The following is a 19,476-nucleotide window of genomic DNA, read 5'->3' as shown; positions in this document are numbered from 1 at the left end:
TGGATTTAAACGGCAGGGCGTGGGGAAACGGTTTTTGCCCCTGTTTATTGAAGATTTGGGTGAATTCATTGAAATTTGCTATTTTGTGGTTTTGAGCCCTTTTGTGATATGGTATGGCTGGACTTGAAGCGGTTGGTAGCCTGCTGAAGTCGCTCGCAATATAGTGGTTGCAAATGTAGGCTATGGTTGCTAGAGGCTAAAGTGTCAAAAAGTCATTTTGTGGAAATATTGCAAATACATACTTATGCTGAGCTCGATTTGTCGTTTTTCAATCTGGGGCTGCTTTGCAATTGTTTGCATATTAGCCATATCGGGGACTTGTCGTGCTTGATAGCTTATTTAGGGCACTTTGCAGATTACCATCTTGCATACATGAGTTGGAGCCCCGGGATGTGAGGAAGACCAGAAATCGGAAGACGTAGCTTCATCATGTATAAATTATTGCAAAAAAATCAAAAAAAAGATAATTCCACAAATTCATACATATACACATTCTAGTGTATCAAAGTACGTGGGTCAGGGTACACCCGTATAGCCAAGTGTGTGCATTTGCAGCCAGGTCTATCAACATAATACCAATTGGACAATAATTCCTATTAAGTTTTCTTCGCGCGCTTCAACTTCAAAAGACAGTCGTCACAATACCACTTACCCTTGGGAGGGTTTTTGAACCCAATACATGGAAGATGGAACCATTCACGAGTACAGGTCTCGCCATCACATCCCACCATCTCACCAAACGAGACCTGGTCACAGTAACAGTATGTTTGCTCAACACCCGAGTTGTTGTTCGAAGAGCCCTGGTCATCATCTTTCTCCTTTTTCGGCTTGACAGCTGCACGTTTCTTGTCAGTAGGTGGAGCCACAGCTGCCTTTTCTGTCTCTTTCCGGCGCCTTTTGCCACCAGTAGCTGAACCAGCGCCGTTGGTGCCCGAGTTAACGGCAGAAGACGAAGCGGCCGTTTCCAGCGGTGTGACTTCCTTATTTCTGCGTTTTTTCAGAAGATCCTCATCATCGCCATCTTTATTGGCCCGCTTCGCAGCGATGGCCTCCCTTCTGCTCTCTGACCGCTGAGACTGCGCAGTTTTGGACGCATCAAGCGGCGCCAGGGGGTCTACAACCATGGCACGATGATTTAGAGGACCCAACCGAATCGACTCCGGCACCTCATTGTTGCCAATAATTACCTTGTAGTCGTTGTTGATCCTGTACATGTGTTTTTCCATGATGTCCACTGCCACAGAGCTAACATGCATCTTCTCCTCCAAACAGGGGATCACTTCATGGATGTGTTTTCGCAACCGTTGCAACCGCTGCATCTGATCGTCACGTGAAAAAGTTTCCTCTGTGCTGTGCAACTTCTCGATGTAGTCACCGATGTTTCTGTTGATCATGGGAATAGCCTTGATGCACTTCGCATCGATCTCTTTCATTAAGGTAAAGTACTTGACCATATCTAGAGGCATAGCCTCGAATGCATCCGAGATATCGTTGAGTCCAGGTAGAAGTTCATTCACGCTTGATATGTTGCGGGCTTGCTTTTTGAACTGGAGGAAATACTGCGACGGCTGGTCTGCTTTTATACGATTGACGAGTCTTTGAGACTTCGGACGAGGGGAGGGATCCTGGGCCATGATAGGACGGTTGTGTGGAAGATATGGGCTTTGGCGTTTTGGGCTATGTAGGCGTGTTCAATGATATGCAATGAATCTATAGATTTCAAGTGTATACTATGGTACCGGTGGAATTAGTATTGAGAGTTGAAGAGATGTGGGGTGTGTATGCAGGCAGATAGTAGTCAAGAATGGGTGATAATGTATAAGTGGGGAATAGGCGAAAGGTGAAATTTGTCAATTACAAAAAGTGAAGGAGGATTTTGATTTGACTCGTAACTCATTGTTGCAGTACTCAAGCTGACGCAGTTTCCCATTTGTGGACAAGCTTATGCTAGAGATAGAAGGAGTGTGAAATTGGATCAAGTACTTGACAAGATGTAGTTCAGATAGACGTGTTTCAGAGAATACAACAACTTTGCACGAACAATACAAACTTTTATACGATATTCCGAGTGTAATTGTATGTATGTATAGTCGTCCGTATTATGTTAGGTATCTCATAGAGCACTCCCGGTAGAGTACGCAAGTAAAAATATCGAGATAGTTCTTGTCATGAGAATCATATGAATTAAATTAGAAGCTCTGTACAGCGATAATAGGACGACATAGAGGCTTTGAGCCGCCACGAAGGCCCGATTCTGGGACCAAGATGGCATCGTATCCCGTGTTTGGACTAATAGGTCAGATTGAGAAATTATTTGGGCTAGCTACAGTCGACTATACAGAGCAACGAACACGATCTTCTGAAAAAAGTATGAACTGCTAAAACTGATCAAGAGACATAGATGACCAACCTAACAGTCTTCTAAAAGTAGAGAAGCATCTTTGCAGCGAGTGCTACGCCCTCAAACTAAATGAAGGAATGAAATGAAAGAGCCTCATACGAACTCTTCGTTTTTCAGCTCAAATGGAAACAGCCGCAATGGAATAATTACAGCGGCTGAATTGGCTGCAAATCAAAATTGAAGTCCTGCACATAGACGAGTTGTCAAAATTCACCCACAACGGAATCCTAGCAATCAGCAAAACACGATGTTCTGGAGGAATCAGATAATCGCCCCAGACTCGCTGAAATCCTCGATAGTGGACTCGTTGCTTGATCTGATGATGCAAGACATTAGCACATGTCACGTGATTTTGATCAATAGCACAGCATTCCGGGGCTCAGACTTGAGACATGCAGCGAGGAATGTGACTGAGTGTAGGCTAGTAATACTTATCAGTCTTAATTGCAATTTTAGGTTCAATTGGCGGCGATTCTGAAAAGCTTAAATCGGGGAAGCGCAGTGTTGAGGAAGTAAAGATTTCGCAAATTTCAATTGAAGGACCAGAATCGTAAAATTTTCGATCCTTTGGTTCAACTTCTCCTACATCAGCCCTGTCTGTTAGCCTTGTGCATTGTTCAAGAGGAACAGAGTCAGACACCACAGTAAATTCCAGACTTCATACACAAAAAACTTCAAGATACCATCGAGGAAGGTACATACAAAAAAAAAAACAAATACAGAGAAAAAATTTAACCTCGATTCTGACCGCTGACCAAAGTCACAGTTGAATAGGCCGCGATCTAACTGAGGGTCTTACTAAGCATCCAGCGCAACAACTATAACAAAAGTTCAGCGTCGAATGCAACTCAAAGACACCAATTGCAAAATTGCAAACTGCTTTTCACATCGTCAAATCAAAGAAAAATCAACCAGAAATATTCGGCCCGATTTTTGCACAATCGCAAGACAAGAGTCCCTCACTAACACCCATCACTATATCTGAGCCACAGTTTACACTCGTGGACTGTGTCAATTCATTTCCCCGACACATATAATAGTCCATTCAGACTTCAACATAAGCCGGCCGACGGTGCTTCCTCATTTCTTTTCACCCAGTCTTCTTGACGCACTCAATTCCTGTCAGCATCCTCAATTGGTCGCTGGAATCTATCCAATATCCATATTACACTTGAGTCTTGACTCGAACCTGAATACAACACAACACGCAGAGTTGGAGACTTTTAGCTAGAATCTTGAAAAGATATTTTGGGCGCTCTTTCATTCTTGGTCCAACCGGCTCTCTTCTTACATCACATATGGCGTTCCCTATCTTCAATGGTGATACACCACCAACACAGGCACCGACGCCAAACGGGTTCAACTATCTACAGCGTCATTCTCCTGTGGTCGAGCACAACGTGAGCTACACGCGATCGGCACAGCTGGTGGCAGAAATGGAGCAGCAGTCTACGAAAACAGATCTGGAGAGCTATCAGTACTCGCTTCAGCAGCAACAAATGCAGCAACAGCAACAACAAATGCAACAACAAATGCAGCAGCAGCAGCAGCAGCAGCAACAACAACAACAACAACTTGTATATGAGCAGACCGCACTGGCGTCTCTGCTATCGGGCCCACACCATGTGAATCAATTGGAGTCAATGGAGTCAATGGAGTCTAATATGAACAATGTAAAAGCACAGAATGATTATTATCAACAACAACAACAACAGCAACAACAGCAACAACAGCAACAACAGCAGCAGCTGCACTTGGACCAGATCCCACCCAATAGAATCGACGGTGACCTAGACGAGGATGCACGCTTCATACGATTGGCCCATGAGGCATTGGTGGCAACGTCAACGGAATCCAACCTCATTGTCGATCCAACTATTCAAGATCTTCTAGCGCGACTCCGATACGTGCTGTCGCCACACGGTAATCCAATCAGAAACGCAGAAAATATTCACGCCAATGAGAATGGCCAGCTCATGATTCAAAAATTCTACAAAGATTTCCCAAACTTGAGTAACGATGTCTTCGGTGGTTCTGGAGAGACCACAGATCGAAGTGCCAGTATCACTAGCAAGAACGAAGGGTGGAACTTTTTGCTAGATCCGGCCAGCCCGAGCCCCAGCACCGAAAACAGTGATTCACAAGCACTGGGAGGACGGAAATATCCATGCGAGCATTGTACGGTTTCCTTCCATCGCTCTTCTGACCTCAAACGACACGAGAAGCAACATTTGAAGATTCCAGCCAATATCTGCCCCGAGTGTGGAAAAGGGTTCGCGCGCAAGGATGCGTTGAAAAGACACCTAGGCACTCTCACTTGTAAACGGAATGCCAACAAGAAACTATATCGACACAACCTCAACTACCTCAATAGAAAGCGAAGCTAAAGAGTATGTGAACCTCCCCCGCGTACCGGACATTCAGAATTTCTTCAAGAAAGTGCCGCAAATCAGAACTCACTGAAATTCAGGCTCTTCTATTGCTGGGCGGAAGTTTACATATGCCTTTAATTATTTGCAGCCAAAGTGCATGTTCCGGCAGACTGGCCTCGGAGTATTTGCAGCCGTGCTTTGTGACACATGCTTCCACAATGAGTGTGATATCCAACAGTTGCGCAGATCGAGATAATCCGAGAAATTGTCTTTTTTTGAGAATCAAGACCGTCTTCTCAAAAGACTGATTATTAACATCTCGGTTCTATTTGGTTAAGTTAGACGTGATGGCCCAGGAATGGCCTGCCAAAATGTTTCATACCCTTAAATGCAAGAACACCTTTCTAAGGGCCTTCAATTAATGCAGGGACGTTATCAGTCACAAATTAGCCCAAACTGTTTATTCTCTACTGAGGCCAAGCATCAAACGAAAATTAGTCACCTGAATAGCTGTCGTAGCGTGACTCTTCCCTCATCCAACAGTGTGCGCTTGCATGGACCGGTGCTTTCTGCAGGAGCGAAGGTATGAAGATGAGGTACAATCATCGAGGGAAGCCGGGAAAAACACGGGCCGGAATCAAAATTTCCAAGTCAAAATTATTTCAAGATCTCGCACCGGATCCAAAGTACGCATTAAGAAAAAGTCCGACCATCTGGCTCCCTCGGCTGCGTGTCTGTGCTGAGCCCCTCCTCACAAGCTCATATCGCCATCGGACCGCGGAGTTGAATCTGGCTGCAAAAAAATATAAAAGGCCCAGGGGCCGCAACAAAAATACACGAGCACAAAGTAATTCAGTTCGAGATATCGTCGAGTAATTCCTCCGCACCTTAAACCCCGCCCGTATCGTTCGTATCTATTTGGGGTTCCTGTCTCTTCTGCCAATATATATATACTCCGCACTGGCCCAACACTTTTCACCAGATAAGAGATTTTGATTTCACGTTAGGAAAACGACTACATTTCCTGTTTTTGATTGGCCAGCACTAATACACTGCCCATTCAATTCACCGTGTGTTCTTGACTTCCCCAAGCATATCCTGACATTTGATTTGTCTGTTTTAGCTTTGCTTTTGTTCTTGCATTGATCTGGAATTCCCACGAGTGATTTTGGATCCGTTTCTCCATTTTTCGAAGAAACACCTTAATAGAAGCTTCCGTTCCACATTTGGATATTCGTTTGTTGTTCAATTTCTCATTGGCTCGTTCCACCCCGTTCCGCCTTCTTCATACCAAAATGTGTTCCACTCCAGTCGAAAGATTGCAACATGTTTCTCAGATTCTTGCTTCGCCCACCAAGGCTGCTAGTACGTCTTTGAACCCCCACCACCCATTCAAAATCGCTGTGATTGGCTCCGGTAACTGGGGTACTACCATCGCTAAGATCCTCGCCGAAAACGCACTTGCGCGCCCACACTTGTTCAAGCATTTCGTTGACATGTGGGTGTTCGAGGAGAAAGTCGACGGCCGCAACTTGACGGCCATCATCAACGAGGACCACGAGAATGTGCGCTACTTGCCTGGCGTCAAGCTCCCATCGAACTTACGTGCAAACTCCAACATCGTTGAAGTGGCCCAGGATGCTGACTTGTTGGTCTTCAACTTGCCCCACCAGTTCTTGCCTCGTATCTGCTCTCAATTGAAGGGCCACTTGAAGCCAGCCTGCCGCGCCATCTCTTGTCTCAAGGGTTTGGAGGTCAACAAGGATGGCGTCAAATTATTGAGTCTGGCAATTACCGACGAGCTTGGAATTGCTTGTGGTGCCCTCTCAGGCGCTAACTTGGCCCCTGAAATTGCACGTGGCCAATGGTCCGAGACTACGGTTGCTTATAAGATTCCAGATGACTTCAGAGGTCCTGGAAGAGACATTGACCACTTTGTCTTGAAAGCTGCCTTCCATAGACCATACTTCCACGTAAATGTTGTTGAGGACGTGGCTGGTATTTCCATTGCTGGCGCCCTCAAAAACATTGTGGCCTTAGCTGTAGGTTTCGTGGAGGGTCTCGGTTGGGGAGAAAACGCCAAGGCCGCCATCATGAGAGTCGGTTTGTTGGAAATCGTTTCCTTCAGCAAAGCTTTTTTCCCTGAATCCCATCAATCTACCTTCCTCAAAGAGTCTGCTGGTGTTGCCGATTTGATCACAACCTGTGCTGGAGGCCGTAACGTTAAAATCGGTCGTTACATGGCTGAAACAGGCGAAGATGCCCAAACTGCCGAGAAGAAGTTGTTGAACGGCCAATCGTCCCAAGGTGTGCTCACTGCAAAGGAAGTACACGAATTGTTGACTAACGTTGGCCGTGTCGAGGAATATCCTTTGTTCGAAGCAACATACCAGATTATTTTCGGCTCCGAGAGTATCGAGAACTTGCCGAAGTTGTTGGAAAGAAAATCCTAAGCAAATATTTATTGTCGAAAAAGACCCTGACTCTGTATATCATCTAATAATGCATTCACATTTCAAACTAAGTTAACCTCTGACCGACTTTATTTGATACCACGAGAACACATTCTTTAAATTAAAATTTGCGTGATTAAAGTATACATATTATACAATTGTAGTCTCATGCAGACATTAAGCCCCAACATGTCAAGAATCTGGGATACAGGTAGAATCCTGTCGAACGGGTTCACTGTTAGTCTTCGTGGAAGAGGCTCCGTTTCCGGCCAGAGATGGGCGCAGACGTTTAGTTCTGTACTTCACCAAAAACTTTTCCATCCAAGCGTCGCAGAATTCTTTTAGTTTCTTGATTTTGGCGCCATCAAGACTAGCAGGAGGTTTGTTCAGAGGGTCTTTCTTCAATTCTTTGGCTGAAAGCACTCTAACCAATTCTCTTGCACAGCCTTTTACATTGTCGTGTCCAATCTCACTTTCGTGCTTCTTGACAAGGTTAGGGACATACCGTGCTAATGTTGACCTCCATAATTCTTCAGGAGACTTTTTGGCACGGTCCCGTGCTTGTGATGCTGCTTCCTCTTGCTTGCGACGTTTCTCCTTGATTTTTTTGATCTTTTCTTGTCGAGCTTCTTCTTCGAGTTTTTTCTTCTCTGCCGCTTCTTGTTGAGACTGTTGAATGAGTTGCTGAAGCACCTTTTCCTTTTCAAGAACCTCGTTGAATTGCTCTTGTTTTTGTTGTCTGAATAAATCCTCTTGTTCCTTGGCTGCTGAAAATCCTGGACTGGCCTTTACTCTTTCGCGTGAGCGTGGAGTCTTCTCCTTCTTTGCTTTGACTTTGGGGCCCGTGGGTACGATTCCAGTTGGCTTTTCCCACTTTGAAATTCCAAGACCTACGTGGTAGTAATAATGTGTGTTTGTGGCCGCATCCAAAGCCTTCTGCCATCCTTCAGGAAGATCTTCGTCATCATCACCATTCATGAAAGATTTATCAGTAGAGCCAGTTTTTAGTGGAGATTCTGATCTGGCGTTTCTACCATAGAGAGGAGAAATCGAGCCACGGTTTCCTTCCTCGGCCCCATTGTTATCGTTGTTTTTTGGGATGCGGTATGCCATTTCAAGTTTGCTCCATTCGTTAAGCAAGCTTTGAGCCAAATCCTTGATTTCAGTGTTCTTCAGATCTTTGACAATGTCCTTGACTATGTCTTCGATTTGAGACAGCTCGATCTTGTTTTTTGTAACCGACGGCCAGCGTTTCAAAGTCAGGAGGATTTTCAACACAACGTCCTCGTTGGCGTTATTCTCTTTCAAGACGCGAGACAATGTTTTGTATCCGTGGAGTTTGACAATGGAGGAATTCACCAGAGGCTCGGTTGTCAAAAAGACTCTTTCTACAAGTTTCTCTATGATGACCGGCTCCTCGGACTTCATCAAGGCACTCATGGCCTTGGTAACATCAGTTTCAGTCAATGGTCCGACATTTAGAGAGCGGACAAAGGTCTCGTTTACCGCGCTCTCAGTCGTTGGGGTTGGGGTTGACTTTGACTGTTTATTTTGCTTCAACCACGCCCGTTCCTGTGCTGGTGTGACTCCCAACGCCTCTGAAAGTCCATCTGGGAGTAGAAGAGCTGCATCAGTTTGTGTTTTGCCTCCCATCCACCCGAGACAGTTAGACAGGCCACAGTAACAAGGTTGCAGTTGAGCACCATAGCGGTCGACATTATAGTCGAATGTAATCTCCTCTCCTAAAGCTATAGCTTTTTTGGCAAAGATACCCATGCGCAAGCGATCGCCAACCACCCATTTGTCTACGAAAGCGTTGGGCGAGCACGAATGGTTGCAGAACCTGGCCAAACAACCCTTCTCTGTCGCGTCGATGAACGCATCCTTGGCGAGCATCATGAAATAGAAATGGCGAAGCTTCCGTGTGTCGTAGTCGACCATACGCTCGCGAAACGTGTGCTCGTCAATGACCTCTCCTATATACTCGTAGATGAACTGATTGGCGGCGATATCCTTCTCAGCCACGAGCCCGTAGCCCTTCTTCTCGGTCTGCACAACCTTTACACTACTATACTGCTTTTTCTGGAACCGCTGATTGCTACAGTCGTCTCCACAGAGACAGGCCCGGTTTATACATTCGACGGAGGTCAAGCGGTTGATACAGTTACTGTCCTCGTCACAGGCCAAGTTGCGCGCCAAGGCGTTGTCCCAATGCTCCACACAGTCACATGTCATTGTTTCTTTCTGCCCGGATCGGCCTAGCAGCTTTCCGTGGTAGATGCATTCGGTGATATCAACAAACGTTGAGAGTGCCTCCGCCGTTTTGTCCGGCGCGTCTTTGAACAGCTGTTGCGGCTGTGGTTGTACGGTTGCCATGTTGAGGTTTTTGTGTGTTTAGATGATGTGGTTTATCGGTTTGTGTGGGCACAGACGATTCTTTCTGTTTGAGTAGCGACAAAACACAATCAAGAATATGGCCGGATGTCGCGGAAAGGAGCAAATAAGAGTCGAGAAAGATTGACTAGTGTTAGCTTCTCATAAAATGAATGTCAAGGTGGAGGGGAAAGATAGGAATCCAGGTAGGATGAGGTAAGTGACGTTTGTTGGTAATCTGAGTTTTTCAGTTGATTCACACAGGCCAGGCTGGTGACAGGATCGAGCTTTATCTGTGATTGCGAGGGAAATTGCGGAAAAAAAAAACGGATGAATATTAAGGAAACAAATATGATTCTTCTGACTTTTTTTGCGGCTAATTAAGCAGCCTCCACGTTCTACGTTCATTTTGGTTCAGATCTTATACTTTGGCAAGTGAACGTAACACTCATCAGGTATATCTGTATAAATAATGCCCGGGGCGATATTACGTAATTATTGCCCTGACTGCATCAAACAACATCTTGTTGAGCTCTTGTTTTGCAGCTTTCGGGGCGTTTTGGTCACCATTCATCACCGCCACCACCTCAGTGAGTCTTTCGAGCTGGTTTTCTATTAGATTGATCAACTCTTTGTCGCCGGAATTTCGGCCAGGTGAGAACACTCTGCGAATCGACGTTTTGTAATTATTGGCTCCAACTGAGCCTCTACGCTCGCTGACAGTTTGCCCACTATCGTGGCCTCCGAAATAGGAAGATATCGGCGAGTTTGCACCTATAGGTATGGCGTGTTCTTGTGTCGGAGTCGTTGGGCCAAAGTGAGAGTTAGGGCTTTTATCCTGGCCGCCGACTTTTAGCTCTATAAGCTTGATGTCACGCGCGCGGAGACTAATGAACACCGTTTTCGACACAACCTTCTTGAAGTTGCAGTTATTTTGGTAAAATATAAGATCGTTTTTCATCGCATTGATGACTTGCGTCTCTAATTTGGGGTTGGCTGGACAAGATTGAATCACACACTCTGGCCGGAACTCCTCTACAAAAGCAACATGCGGTTGGAGAAACAACCGTCTCTGATATGGGGAAGAGTACAGTGGTTCCACTGATGCAGCCAGATCATCTGCTTGCTTCTCGAAGGGATCCTTCAAAACGATACTCAGTTCATTTTGACTGATAATTTCGACATCTTGCAGAAAGATCCGGCTGATTCGATCACGAATGAGCTGCTCATTTCTTGATTTCATACTCTTCTCATGAGCGGGACCTGAAGGTATAATTATCGAATGAACTGTACGCTCGACATTTGGTGTAGAAAGCTTTAAGCTCGACTCTCTCGTCTTCAACAGTGTATCGTTGCATACATTGAATACCGATTGAGTCCTCGAAAACCTCGGTCTTGACGGAGAGCTGGTAGCACTATTCATTGGGTGAGAGGGCCAAGCATGGTCGTCGAGTGTTGCTGGAGAAGGAGACTTTGTTCCAGGGGGACCAATCTTGCGCAAAGAATCAATGAACATAGGCGGCTCGAACGATTCATGAACATTATGAGGTGTAAATGAATTTGAACCAACAAGAGAATGCTTCCATTTGTCCATGAAACTATTTCCGAGTTTCAGAAGAGAATAATTCGAAGCGCTCGAAGATAGCGAGGAGTTCAAAGACGATGACAAGTATGCCATTGAAGAGCCATTGCCCGACCGCTCACTGGATACTGGCTTTTGGGAAATTGCCACAGACTTTGTTGGAACGGGAGTTGTACTACTCTTACTAAAAGATGCGCATGTTGTAGATTTAGCAGGAACTTCCCATCCTTTTGTGGAGGAGACCGAGGCACACACTGAATCATCCGATGGCACTTCTGATTCCGACAGCACTTGCCGTTGGATTGGTATTGGACGCACCAAGTTGAGAGGACTGTCAGAATTAATTCGTGGACTTTCTGATAGAGCATGTCGTTGGCTTAGAAAAGTTTCCAGCTTAGGACCTGTGGATACCTTCATATCTTGGTTGGAAGAATGCTTCAGAGATTCGTTGAATGGATGAAGAGGCAGATCACGAGTGGAAATCTCTCGTTCTTGACTCTCGCTCTCGGATGAAGCGAAACTAGGGCTGGTCGAAGTATTGTCGAGTTGATACAAGAATTTAGCATCTGGTATGAGTCCACAAAGAAGAAAGATCAATTTCTTTGCGACTGTCGAATTGCTGGTCATGACCACAACTCTCGTGATCTCCTTTACATCCGAGTCCTCATCAGTAGTTTCCAAGGTTCGCGCTGAAAGGGATTCTCGCAAAGGCATAATGAGAGCGAACAAGCTCGCCAAGAAGGTGTTTGACAGCTGTATGCCTTCGGTTGAGCGTGCGCTGAGGTGAGTTGTTAGTCCCGTGAAAGACCCGACAAGATTACTACTCAGATTTGAATGCCCAATGTGTCCAGAAACAGAGTTGCGGCCATCTTTAAATTCAAGCCAGTTGATAACTTCGAGTGCCCAGTTGATCATGTTCGCCTTGTATGGAGAATTTTTGTGATTTAATGTATGCACCATCAAAGAATGATTGCTGATCAAACGTGGAACATTAGCCTGAAAATATATGAGCTTGATGAGTTTTTTGAGTTGGATCAGTAGCTCCAAGTCACCTTGAAGCATGTAGGAAGGAAATTGGATGCGTTTGTTGCAAATGTATGGGGAATGATGACCAGGGCCATTTTTTAGCGCTTGAATCAATTTGTGAGCGACAGCTCTTTGTAAAGACACAAATTGGATCGATAACGATGGCCAATTGCTTGCCAAAGTCTCCTCCACTGTTTGCGATGGGTCATCAAAAGGGATGATTATTCCGATCGAAAAACGAGAAGTAAAATTTAATCGCAGCTGTGCCAGTCTTTGAGATGCAAATTGCACGGTAGATTCACGAGCATGAATAGTAGACTTAGGGCTCCAGGAGGCACATGGTAGAGGCTCGGGTTCGTGAGCCAGCACGGCGTTTGCATCTACGATCAGAAAGAGCCTTGTGACAAGAATCGCCTGCGAGGTGCCATGAACCAAATTTAGTGGAGGAAGAATGTGGATTTTACTGGCCGTGTGCCATTCGTTGGAGGGGAGTCCTCGTCCGAACATATAATCTGTCAACACATTGATGTTGTGGGCAGGTTTCTGCAAGACTACGTTTCTATTGATGCCTGCCCGCAGCGACAGTCCGCCCGCGGACATGCGCACAGCTCCAGCAGAGCCATGAGAGGCAGTATTGGTCACGCCATGGCCGTGTTCTCGAGAAAAGTAGTGGCTGTTGGGCAGTTGCAGCGCATTCGCCAGTTCCGCTACGTCCGGAGACAGAAATGCATCCAGCGAAACAGGCAGAGAGACCGATGTGTGCGGGACAGAACGGGATTGCCCCGAATGAAGCGAGACTTGCGAGAGTTTGTGGTGTAGGTTAGGTAGGTCCGAGCCGGCCAGCGGCGAGGCAGATGGACTTTCAAGGGGCGATCCAAGAGCCGAGTCGCCAAACAGATCGTATAGAATCTGTTTTGCCGCCAACGCGCCTCCGTCTTGTGCCACAACAAGCCGGAAACGCTTCATGGACAAATGCACTGGGGGCAGCAGCATCACAGCAGAGCCATAGAGAATCCCTCGGGTGTACGAATCGTCGAAGGAGTTGGGCGAGCCAGTCTGTGTACCTCCTGAGCCAAGCAGAGTCAGATTTAGACTCTGCGTGGACGTCAGTTTAAAGAGTCGACCTAGCATAGTGGGTTACTGATTCATCTCCAGGCTGATGTGGAGTAGAGACGGACGAGAAGAGGAAATAAATAGGTGGAAATAGATCTTTAAATAGTTAGCGGCCGGCCAGATCCACGTCTTGTATTGTGGGGATGGAGGTATCGTATAGCCAACGAAAATAGATCTAGCGGAATGCCTATAGTGGCAAGCGTGATAAGAAGAAAAAAAATAGGGAGAGGGAAGGGGGTTTATATATTGGAGAATGCACAGCGGGTATATGGTGCTGTGTTCGAAGTCCGAAAGTTAGTGGTGTGTTTGGTGGAGAAAAGTGTTGTTGTATTTCCGTGTATAAGAGCCGGTAATAGCATATAAACGGCTACTGTGAGAGTGCATGGCGGATTCTGTTTGTGTAAGACAGGACTGGACCCACGGAATTAAAAAGAAATGTAAATGGGTTGAAATGTTTTCAGAAAGCTGTGGGAATTATTCGAGTGTGAGAATTATGGTATGTCGTTTGCATTTGACTTTTTTTTGTGGATTTTCTGTGTGTAGTTTACGTGGCACTGCTTGCTGATGTGAGCCGAAGTCTACGATGCAGAATACGCTTTGGTGGGATTGGAAAGCATGATTGAATGATTTGATTTTATTGAATTCACATTGAAGTTACTCGCCGGAGTCACTTTATTTTTATTTTGGCCATACCTAGAGTCCTGTGTTGAGCTACAACTCTTGGAGAGTGGTCTCCATAGCAGAAAGCAAAACAGCAGCATGAGACTTCTCAAACACGAGCGTAGGTCTCAATCTCACACTGAAGTCTCCGCAACCACCGATGTTGATGCCTGCACCACGCATTCTCAACAAGAACTCGTTTCTTTTGGTAGGGTTGGCGCAGTCAAAGGCAATGAATGTACCATAATCTTCACCACGCAAGTTTTTAGCCTTTCCAGGATGTCTCTTGAAAAGGGAATCTAATTCCTTGTAAAGGTAGTCACCAACACTGGCGGTCTTAGTGACCAAGTCGTTTTTAACAACCTCTTGATAGATAGTTCTGGCGATAAGCGCCTTGGATGGGTCTCCACACCAGGTGTTGAATTGTCTGTATGCTTGCTTTGGTTGCAAGTTTGGGTTTGAGTAGTAGAATCCGGCAGCTTGGAACTTCTTGGAAAAGGTCACCATATCTGGTGGGGTAGTCAAGTTCCAGTGTTCGTGAGCCCAAAACTTTCCACTAGCACCCACACCCGTCTGCACCTCATCCACAATCATGAGAATGTCGTATTTGATGGTAATATCACGAAGGCCCTGGAAGAACACCGAAGATGCATGGTTGTCACCTCCCTCGGATTGAACAGGCTCAACAATGATGGCAGCAATAGTGTGTGGGGGGTATTGGCAGATGATCTCCTCGAACTCGGCCAAACAGCGAGCCTCTTCTTCTGCATTCTCCCGAGAATGCTCGTTCAAAGGGTACTTCAAAGCAGGGAAGGGAGCCTTAGGCCATTTGAACGCAGGAATATCCAATTTGTGGAGCGCTTTGGAGCGAGTAGTTGACAAAGAGCCAAACAAACGTCCGTGGAATCCCTTGTCAAAGGACAAGATCACGGTTTCAGGCGAGCCCGGCGCCTCGTTGTTCATTACAGAGGTCAACTCTTCATCTGAGAAATCCAAAGATCCTCTCTTTTTAGCAGCCAAGTACATGAACGCAGCCTTGTAGGCGGTTTCATTGGCACAGGAGCCAGACAAAGCGGTCCACACCTTATCTGTTCCTGGGGGAGCAGCCGCCAAGATACCCTCCTTGAGGATATTGGCATATTCTGCCGGTGGAAAACATGCCAACGCAGGACGGTTGATCAATGCGCTCGCCATTTCCTTGGATTGTGCGGTTTTGAAAAGCTCCGGGTTATTGTATCCCAAAGGAATAGAGGAGATCTGACAGTACACATCCAACAATTGGTTGCCGTCCTTGTCGGAAATATAATTTCCAATGGAGTTGTCGTAGTCAGTCACAAAATACGAAGCTCTGTTGTCGAAAACCTCACCCAAGACCTCGTTGAGTTCCACACTAACAGGGCCCGGAATGGAGTCAGTAACAGCCTGAGGCTTTTTTGGTTCGTTGGGGTAGTACAAAGCCGCAGTGGAATTGTATCTGATACCTTTTCTATAGGCAATGGCGCCAGCTGTGGCCGATTTGGCTTGTTTTGTCTTCGAAACCGTTCTGAACGCAGCAAGCGTGGGCGACACGCGGGAGAAGCGGGCCGATAACATCGTTGCAGAAATAGTTTTGGTGCTTTTTAGTTTGAGGAATTCGAAGTTTGGTTAGGGGAAATGGTGTTGAATTTATATAACTGGGAGTGGTTGGAATTGTGGAGCACCGATTCCGAGTGCCCAGATTAGGCAGGAGATTGCGGTCGCATAAGGCCAAGCACCATACTTCCAGGAGTCGAGCAACTTCAAAAAAGAAGTCGTTTTTTTTTAAATTCTCTGTCTTTGGGAGACACTTCCACTTTCACATTCCGCCAAATTCATTCTGCTCCTTTTCGTTCATTCTTTCCAGTGTACTTATGACACTGGGGAACAGTGGGTGCGATAAACGCTGCACATGGCGGGTAGTCCAGGACTGTCTGCAGTACACTGAACCCGCTGCCATGGCACTGAAAAGTAGTGATCTGACTCATGACAGGATCTGGCAAAAAAAAAAAAAGATGTTTGCAGAATGAAACACGATCCTAATAAAGCCGGAATAGTTCATCTCACACTGCCATCCTATTTATATCTCGTAATTGAGATAAGCCCTCTCTGCAGTCTAAGCCTCACCTTGTGACCCACAGTCCCCATCTTACCACTCACAGCCATCTTCTAGAAAGCAGGTTTTTCTTCAATTGGTTCGAAATCCATCTGGCAGCTTCTATTTTTGGTTTCGCTGCATCTTTATATATTGGCTGAAATTGCTCTTTTGCGAAATCGCATCCATTGGCGCCGATTCGAGAAGAATCCTCTTCGGTTCAAGAACAACCCATCGACTGTATAAAGCAGCAATTGGCCGAAACTACTACCAATAATGGAAACAGAGAAAACATCGATCCGCAAATTGCTTGGAAAATTAAGCGGGCAGCCCGACTCGTATCTGCGGAAGGGCAACTACACCTTTGGCAGAACTTTAGGTGCTGGGTCTTTCGGATTGGTGCGTTATGCACGGGATAACAGTACCGGCGAAGACGTCGCCGTTAAGATCATCATTAAGAAGGCATTGAAGGGCAATGCGCAGTTGGTCATTGATGAATTGCAGCTACTCCAAGAGCTTCACCATCCGCACATCGTCGGCTTTCGCGATTGGTTTGAGTCTAGAGATAAGTTCTATATTGTTACTCAATTGGCTACTGGAGGCGAGCTTTTTGACCGGATTGTGCAACAGGGGCGTTTCACTGAACACGATGCGTCGGTGGTAATTTTACAGATTCTCGAGGCAATTCTGTACTTGCACAAACACAACATTGTGCATCGTGACGTGAAGCCCGAAAATGTGTTGTACCTCAACGAGCTGCAGGACTCCAATGTAGTTTTGGCCGATTTTGGTATTGCCAAGAGACTTCAGGGGCCAGACGACAAACTCACCTCCAGTGCTGGCTCTTTCGGTTATGCCGCTCCTGAAGTGGTCCAGGGCTTAGAGCATGGCAAGCCTTGCGATATATGGTCGCTCGGTGTGGTCACATACACAATATTGTGTGGCTATTCGCCTTTCAGGGCCGAAGACGTCACTGACTTTATCGCTGAGGTGCGCAATAACAACGCGGTGGTGTTCCATGCAGAGTACTGGAAGGATGTTTCCAAGGATGCAAGAAGATTCATCATCAAGGCATTGCAATTTGACCCAGAGAAACGTTCAACGGCTGATGAGCTCTTGAACGACCCGTGGCTCGTCCATGTAGCTGCCACCCACAAGGAGGCAGATTTGTTGCCGAACTTGAAGGAACACTTCAATGGTAAATTGAAGTTCCGCCAAGTGATTGAGATGGTTAAATTGTCCAACAGAATTAAGAAACTCAGAGCCCTCCAGTCACATGAAGATGATGATCCTCACGAAATTGACTTGTTTGGAGAGAATGGTGTCATCTCAGATTCAGACCTCCCGGCCGACGAAGGAGACAGTAAATCGGTCGATACCAGCACCATCAACAAGTATGGAGTAAAATCACCTTTGCTGTCGTGGGGCAAGTTCAGTAGTGCGTTGCATGATCTAGCTGCTAGAGATGGTTCCAAGAGCTCCGTATCGTCACTTAGCAACCTTGATGCAAAGCCAAAGGGCTCTGCTACAAGTGCTTTCCAGCAATTGGTGAAAGCCGCCACGGAGAACAAGGATAGGGTCATCCAGTATGATGAGAACATCCAGAAGGAGGGAAAGGCTAAAGAAGGGCCTGTTCTGAAATAATTTACAATATTCTTAAATGAACAATTAAAGATAGTTACACAAACGCATTTGCCAGTTTCCGGCTATATTCATGGATACAAAAAGCCAATCCGGCGGACTTGTGTTTTATTCGTATATTTCTTTCTTTTTGCTCTACCTTGTGTCTTAGGTTCTGTGATTAGTCTCATAACCAAGGGTCGCAGCTGCAGGAATGCAGCGATGCATGTAGACATGTCGCACTCGCCACGAGTATGTCTTCATTTGCCACGCCTGCGCCACAAGCATCAGCATTCGCCTCATGCACAAACTGGACAGTGTGTCCTGCAGCCAAAGTGCATTGCTGATGCAATGACGCATTCCCCATCCCACATATTATGGATCAAACAAATATACACACCGCCGGTTTGTGCATCTGTGTCATCATATCCGATGGTCATTTTTCCGGGCACACATATGTCTTTCGAAGCTTACTTTTGGCTGGTTCAGCAGCCACATTGTACGTGTATCTATGTAGTTATTGACAGTTTGTTCGCTTGCAAAATCAATGAAGTGTCTCGGAACTCCGACTGATTTGCCGATGCATTGATCGTTATAGGTCACACTGTGTAGGTTAAGCGCACAATTACAGAAACCCGACGGACATTCCTCAGATATCCATAACCATGCACCTTATTAGGACCCTTAACAGTATCCACACAAGGAACAAAACACAACACCACGGTGTTCCGCAGACACAGTTGGTGCTAAGATTCCCCAAGAATATCAGGATCTCAGGCGCCCACTGTAAATATTCGAAATACATAGCTGCTCTGCCGTCGATGTATTGGCGAAACTCGCACATAAGGCCGCATTGGGGAAACATATTGGGGTCTTAGTGCGGCGCTATGACGACTTCAGTATGGAGGCGACATATGAAACGTCAATGACAAACCGTCTTGGGTACATCCAGATACATTCAATTTGAATCCTTTGACATTCACATTGCAACAACTTCAGACGAATCCAATTCCAGAGCCATTTTCCAACTTCAAATATTTGATTGAATTGAGCAGAGACAAAACACACCTCCTCCCCCGTTTATCTTCATCAGATGGTAGCATGGTGAAACCCAAAACCTTAACTCGCACACCCGAAAGCTGGACTCATAAAACAAACGGATCTATACCATGATGACCACACATAGCCACCTGTAACATCTAAATTACTAAAATTGAGACTCTGATCCAGGTTGCAAGTGTAAAATCCTCGAATCGCTGCAGATGGTCCTGCATGGAGGTGACCTCACCAAGCATCTCCCCGGCTTGATTTGGTATCTTCGCCCGAAATGCGAGAGCTTCTATTTTTATGTGGAAACTGAATGTGAACAATTGCAGCATTTACCCATCGAATTTTATTTCGAGGATTTTATGACCCATCCAATCAGAATGTGACGACATGAAAACCGAATGGCTGCCTTTTTCATGGAGTGAGCTAACTCACGTTTCACTACAATTGATTGACTAAAGCGTGGCTCGTGCATATAACCCACAAATACTGTGTGAAGGCCAGACATGCATGAGTAGACGCACAGTAGCCTATTATGCATTCCAAGACAAAAGTCTCCCTCCCCCCATCTGCGGTTCGTTCTGGAAGCTCAATCACCCCATGTTTCCTAATCTAGACCACCAGAGCTTGTGGATCCCCAATTAGTGAAACTAGTGCCATGAACCGTTTCGGGATTTTGGTCCGCATATTCCAAAAGCGTTAACTTTCGACTCCACTAC

The 19,476-nt window shown here is 46.0% G+C and overlaps 7 protein-coding genes across 7 annotated transcripts; 3 read left to right on the top strand and 4 right to left on the bottom strand.

Moving 5' to 3' along the window:
• Nucleotides 1-596: 596 nt before the first annotated feature.
• On the bottom strand, nucleotides 597-1,634 carry PUMCH_001166 (uncharacterized protein; the record flags this gene model as incomplete). The annotated part of the gene is made up of 1 exon (XM_063020230.1): nucleotides 597-1,634. The coding sequence occupies one exon, from the start codon at nucleotides 1,632-1,634 to the stop codon at nucleotides 597-599; it is 1,038 nt and encodes a 345-aa protein (XP_062876300.1).
• Nucleotides 1,635-3,699: 2,065 nt separating this feature from the next.
• Nucleotides 3,700-4,788, top strand: PUMCH_001165 (uncharacterized protein; the record flags this gene model as incomplete). Its single annotated transcript, XM_063020229.1, has 1 exon — nucleotides 3,700-4,788. The coding sequence occupies one exon, from the start codon at nucleotides 3,700-3,702 to the stop codon at nucleotides 4,786-4,788; it is 1,089 nt and encodes a 362-aa protein (XP_062876299.1).
• A 1,280-nt stretch (nucleotides 4,789-6,068) lies between these two features.
• On the top strand, nucleotides 6,069-7,226 carry PUMCH_001164 (uncharacterized protein; the record flags this gene model as incomplete). Its single annotated transcript, XM_063020228.1, has 1 exon — nucleotides 6,069-7,226. One exon carries the CDS (start codon nucleotides 6,069-6,071, stop codon nucleotides 7,224-7,226), a length of 1,158 nt encoding a protein of 385 aa, XP_062876298.1.
• A 192-nt stretch (nucleotides 7,227-7,418) lies between these two features.
• Nucleotides 7,419-9,602, bottom strand: PUMCH_001163 (uncharacterized protein; the record flags this gene model as incomplete). Its single annotated transcript, XM_063020227.1, has 1 exon — nucleotides 7,419-9,602. One exon carries the CDS (start codon nucleotides 9,600-9,602, stop codon nucleotides 7,419-7,421), a length of 2,184 nt encoding a protein of 727 aa, XP_062876297.1.
• A 484-nt stretch (nucleotides 9,603-10,086) lies between these two features.
• Nucleotides 10,087-13,338, bottom strand: PUMCH_001162 (uncharacterized protein; the record flags this gene model as incomplete). Its single annotated transcript, XM_063020226.1, has 1 exon — nucleotides 10,087-13,338. The coding sequence occupies one exon, from the start codon at nucleotides 13,336-13,338 to the stop codon at nucleotides 10,087-10,089; it is 3,252 nt and encodes a 1,083-aa protein (XP_062876296.1).
• Nucleotides 13,339-14,031: 693 nt separating this feature from the next.
• Nucleotides 14,032-15,573, bottom strand: PUMCH_001161 (uncharacterized protein; the record flags this gene model as incomplete). Its single annotated transcript, XM_063020225.1, has 1 exon — nucleotides 14,032-15,573. One exon carries the CDS (start codon nucleotides 15,571-15,573, stop codon nucleotides 14,032-14,034), a length of 1,542 nt encoding a protein of 513 aa, XP_062876295.1.
• Nucleotides 15,574-16,366: 793 nt separating this feature from the next.
• PUMCH_001160 (uncharacterized protein) lies at nucleotides 16,367-17,734 on the top strand (the record flags this gene model as incomplete). Its single annotated transcript, XM_063020224.1, has 1 exon — nucleotides 16,367-17,734. One exon carries the CDS (start codon nucleotides 16,367-16,369, stop codon nucleotides 17,732-17,734), a length of 1,368 nt encoding a protein of 455 aa, XP_062876294.1.
• Between the last annotated feature and the right edge of the window lie 1,742 nt (nucleotides 17,735-19,476).

The sequence above is a fragment of the Australozyma saopauloensis genome, chromosome 1 (assembly GCF_035610405.1).
Source record: "Australozyma saopauloensis chromosome 1, complete sequence".
NCBI lineage: Eukaryota > Fungi > Ascomycota > Pichiomycetes > Serinales > Metschnikowiaceae > Australozyma > Australozyma saopauloensis.
The sequence above is the reverse complement of the archived record's forward strand: the minus strand, read 5'-3'. Positions and strand labels throughout refer to the sequence as shown.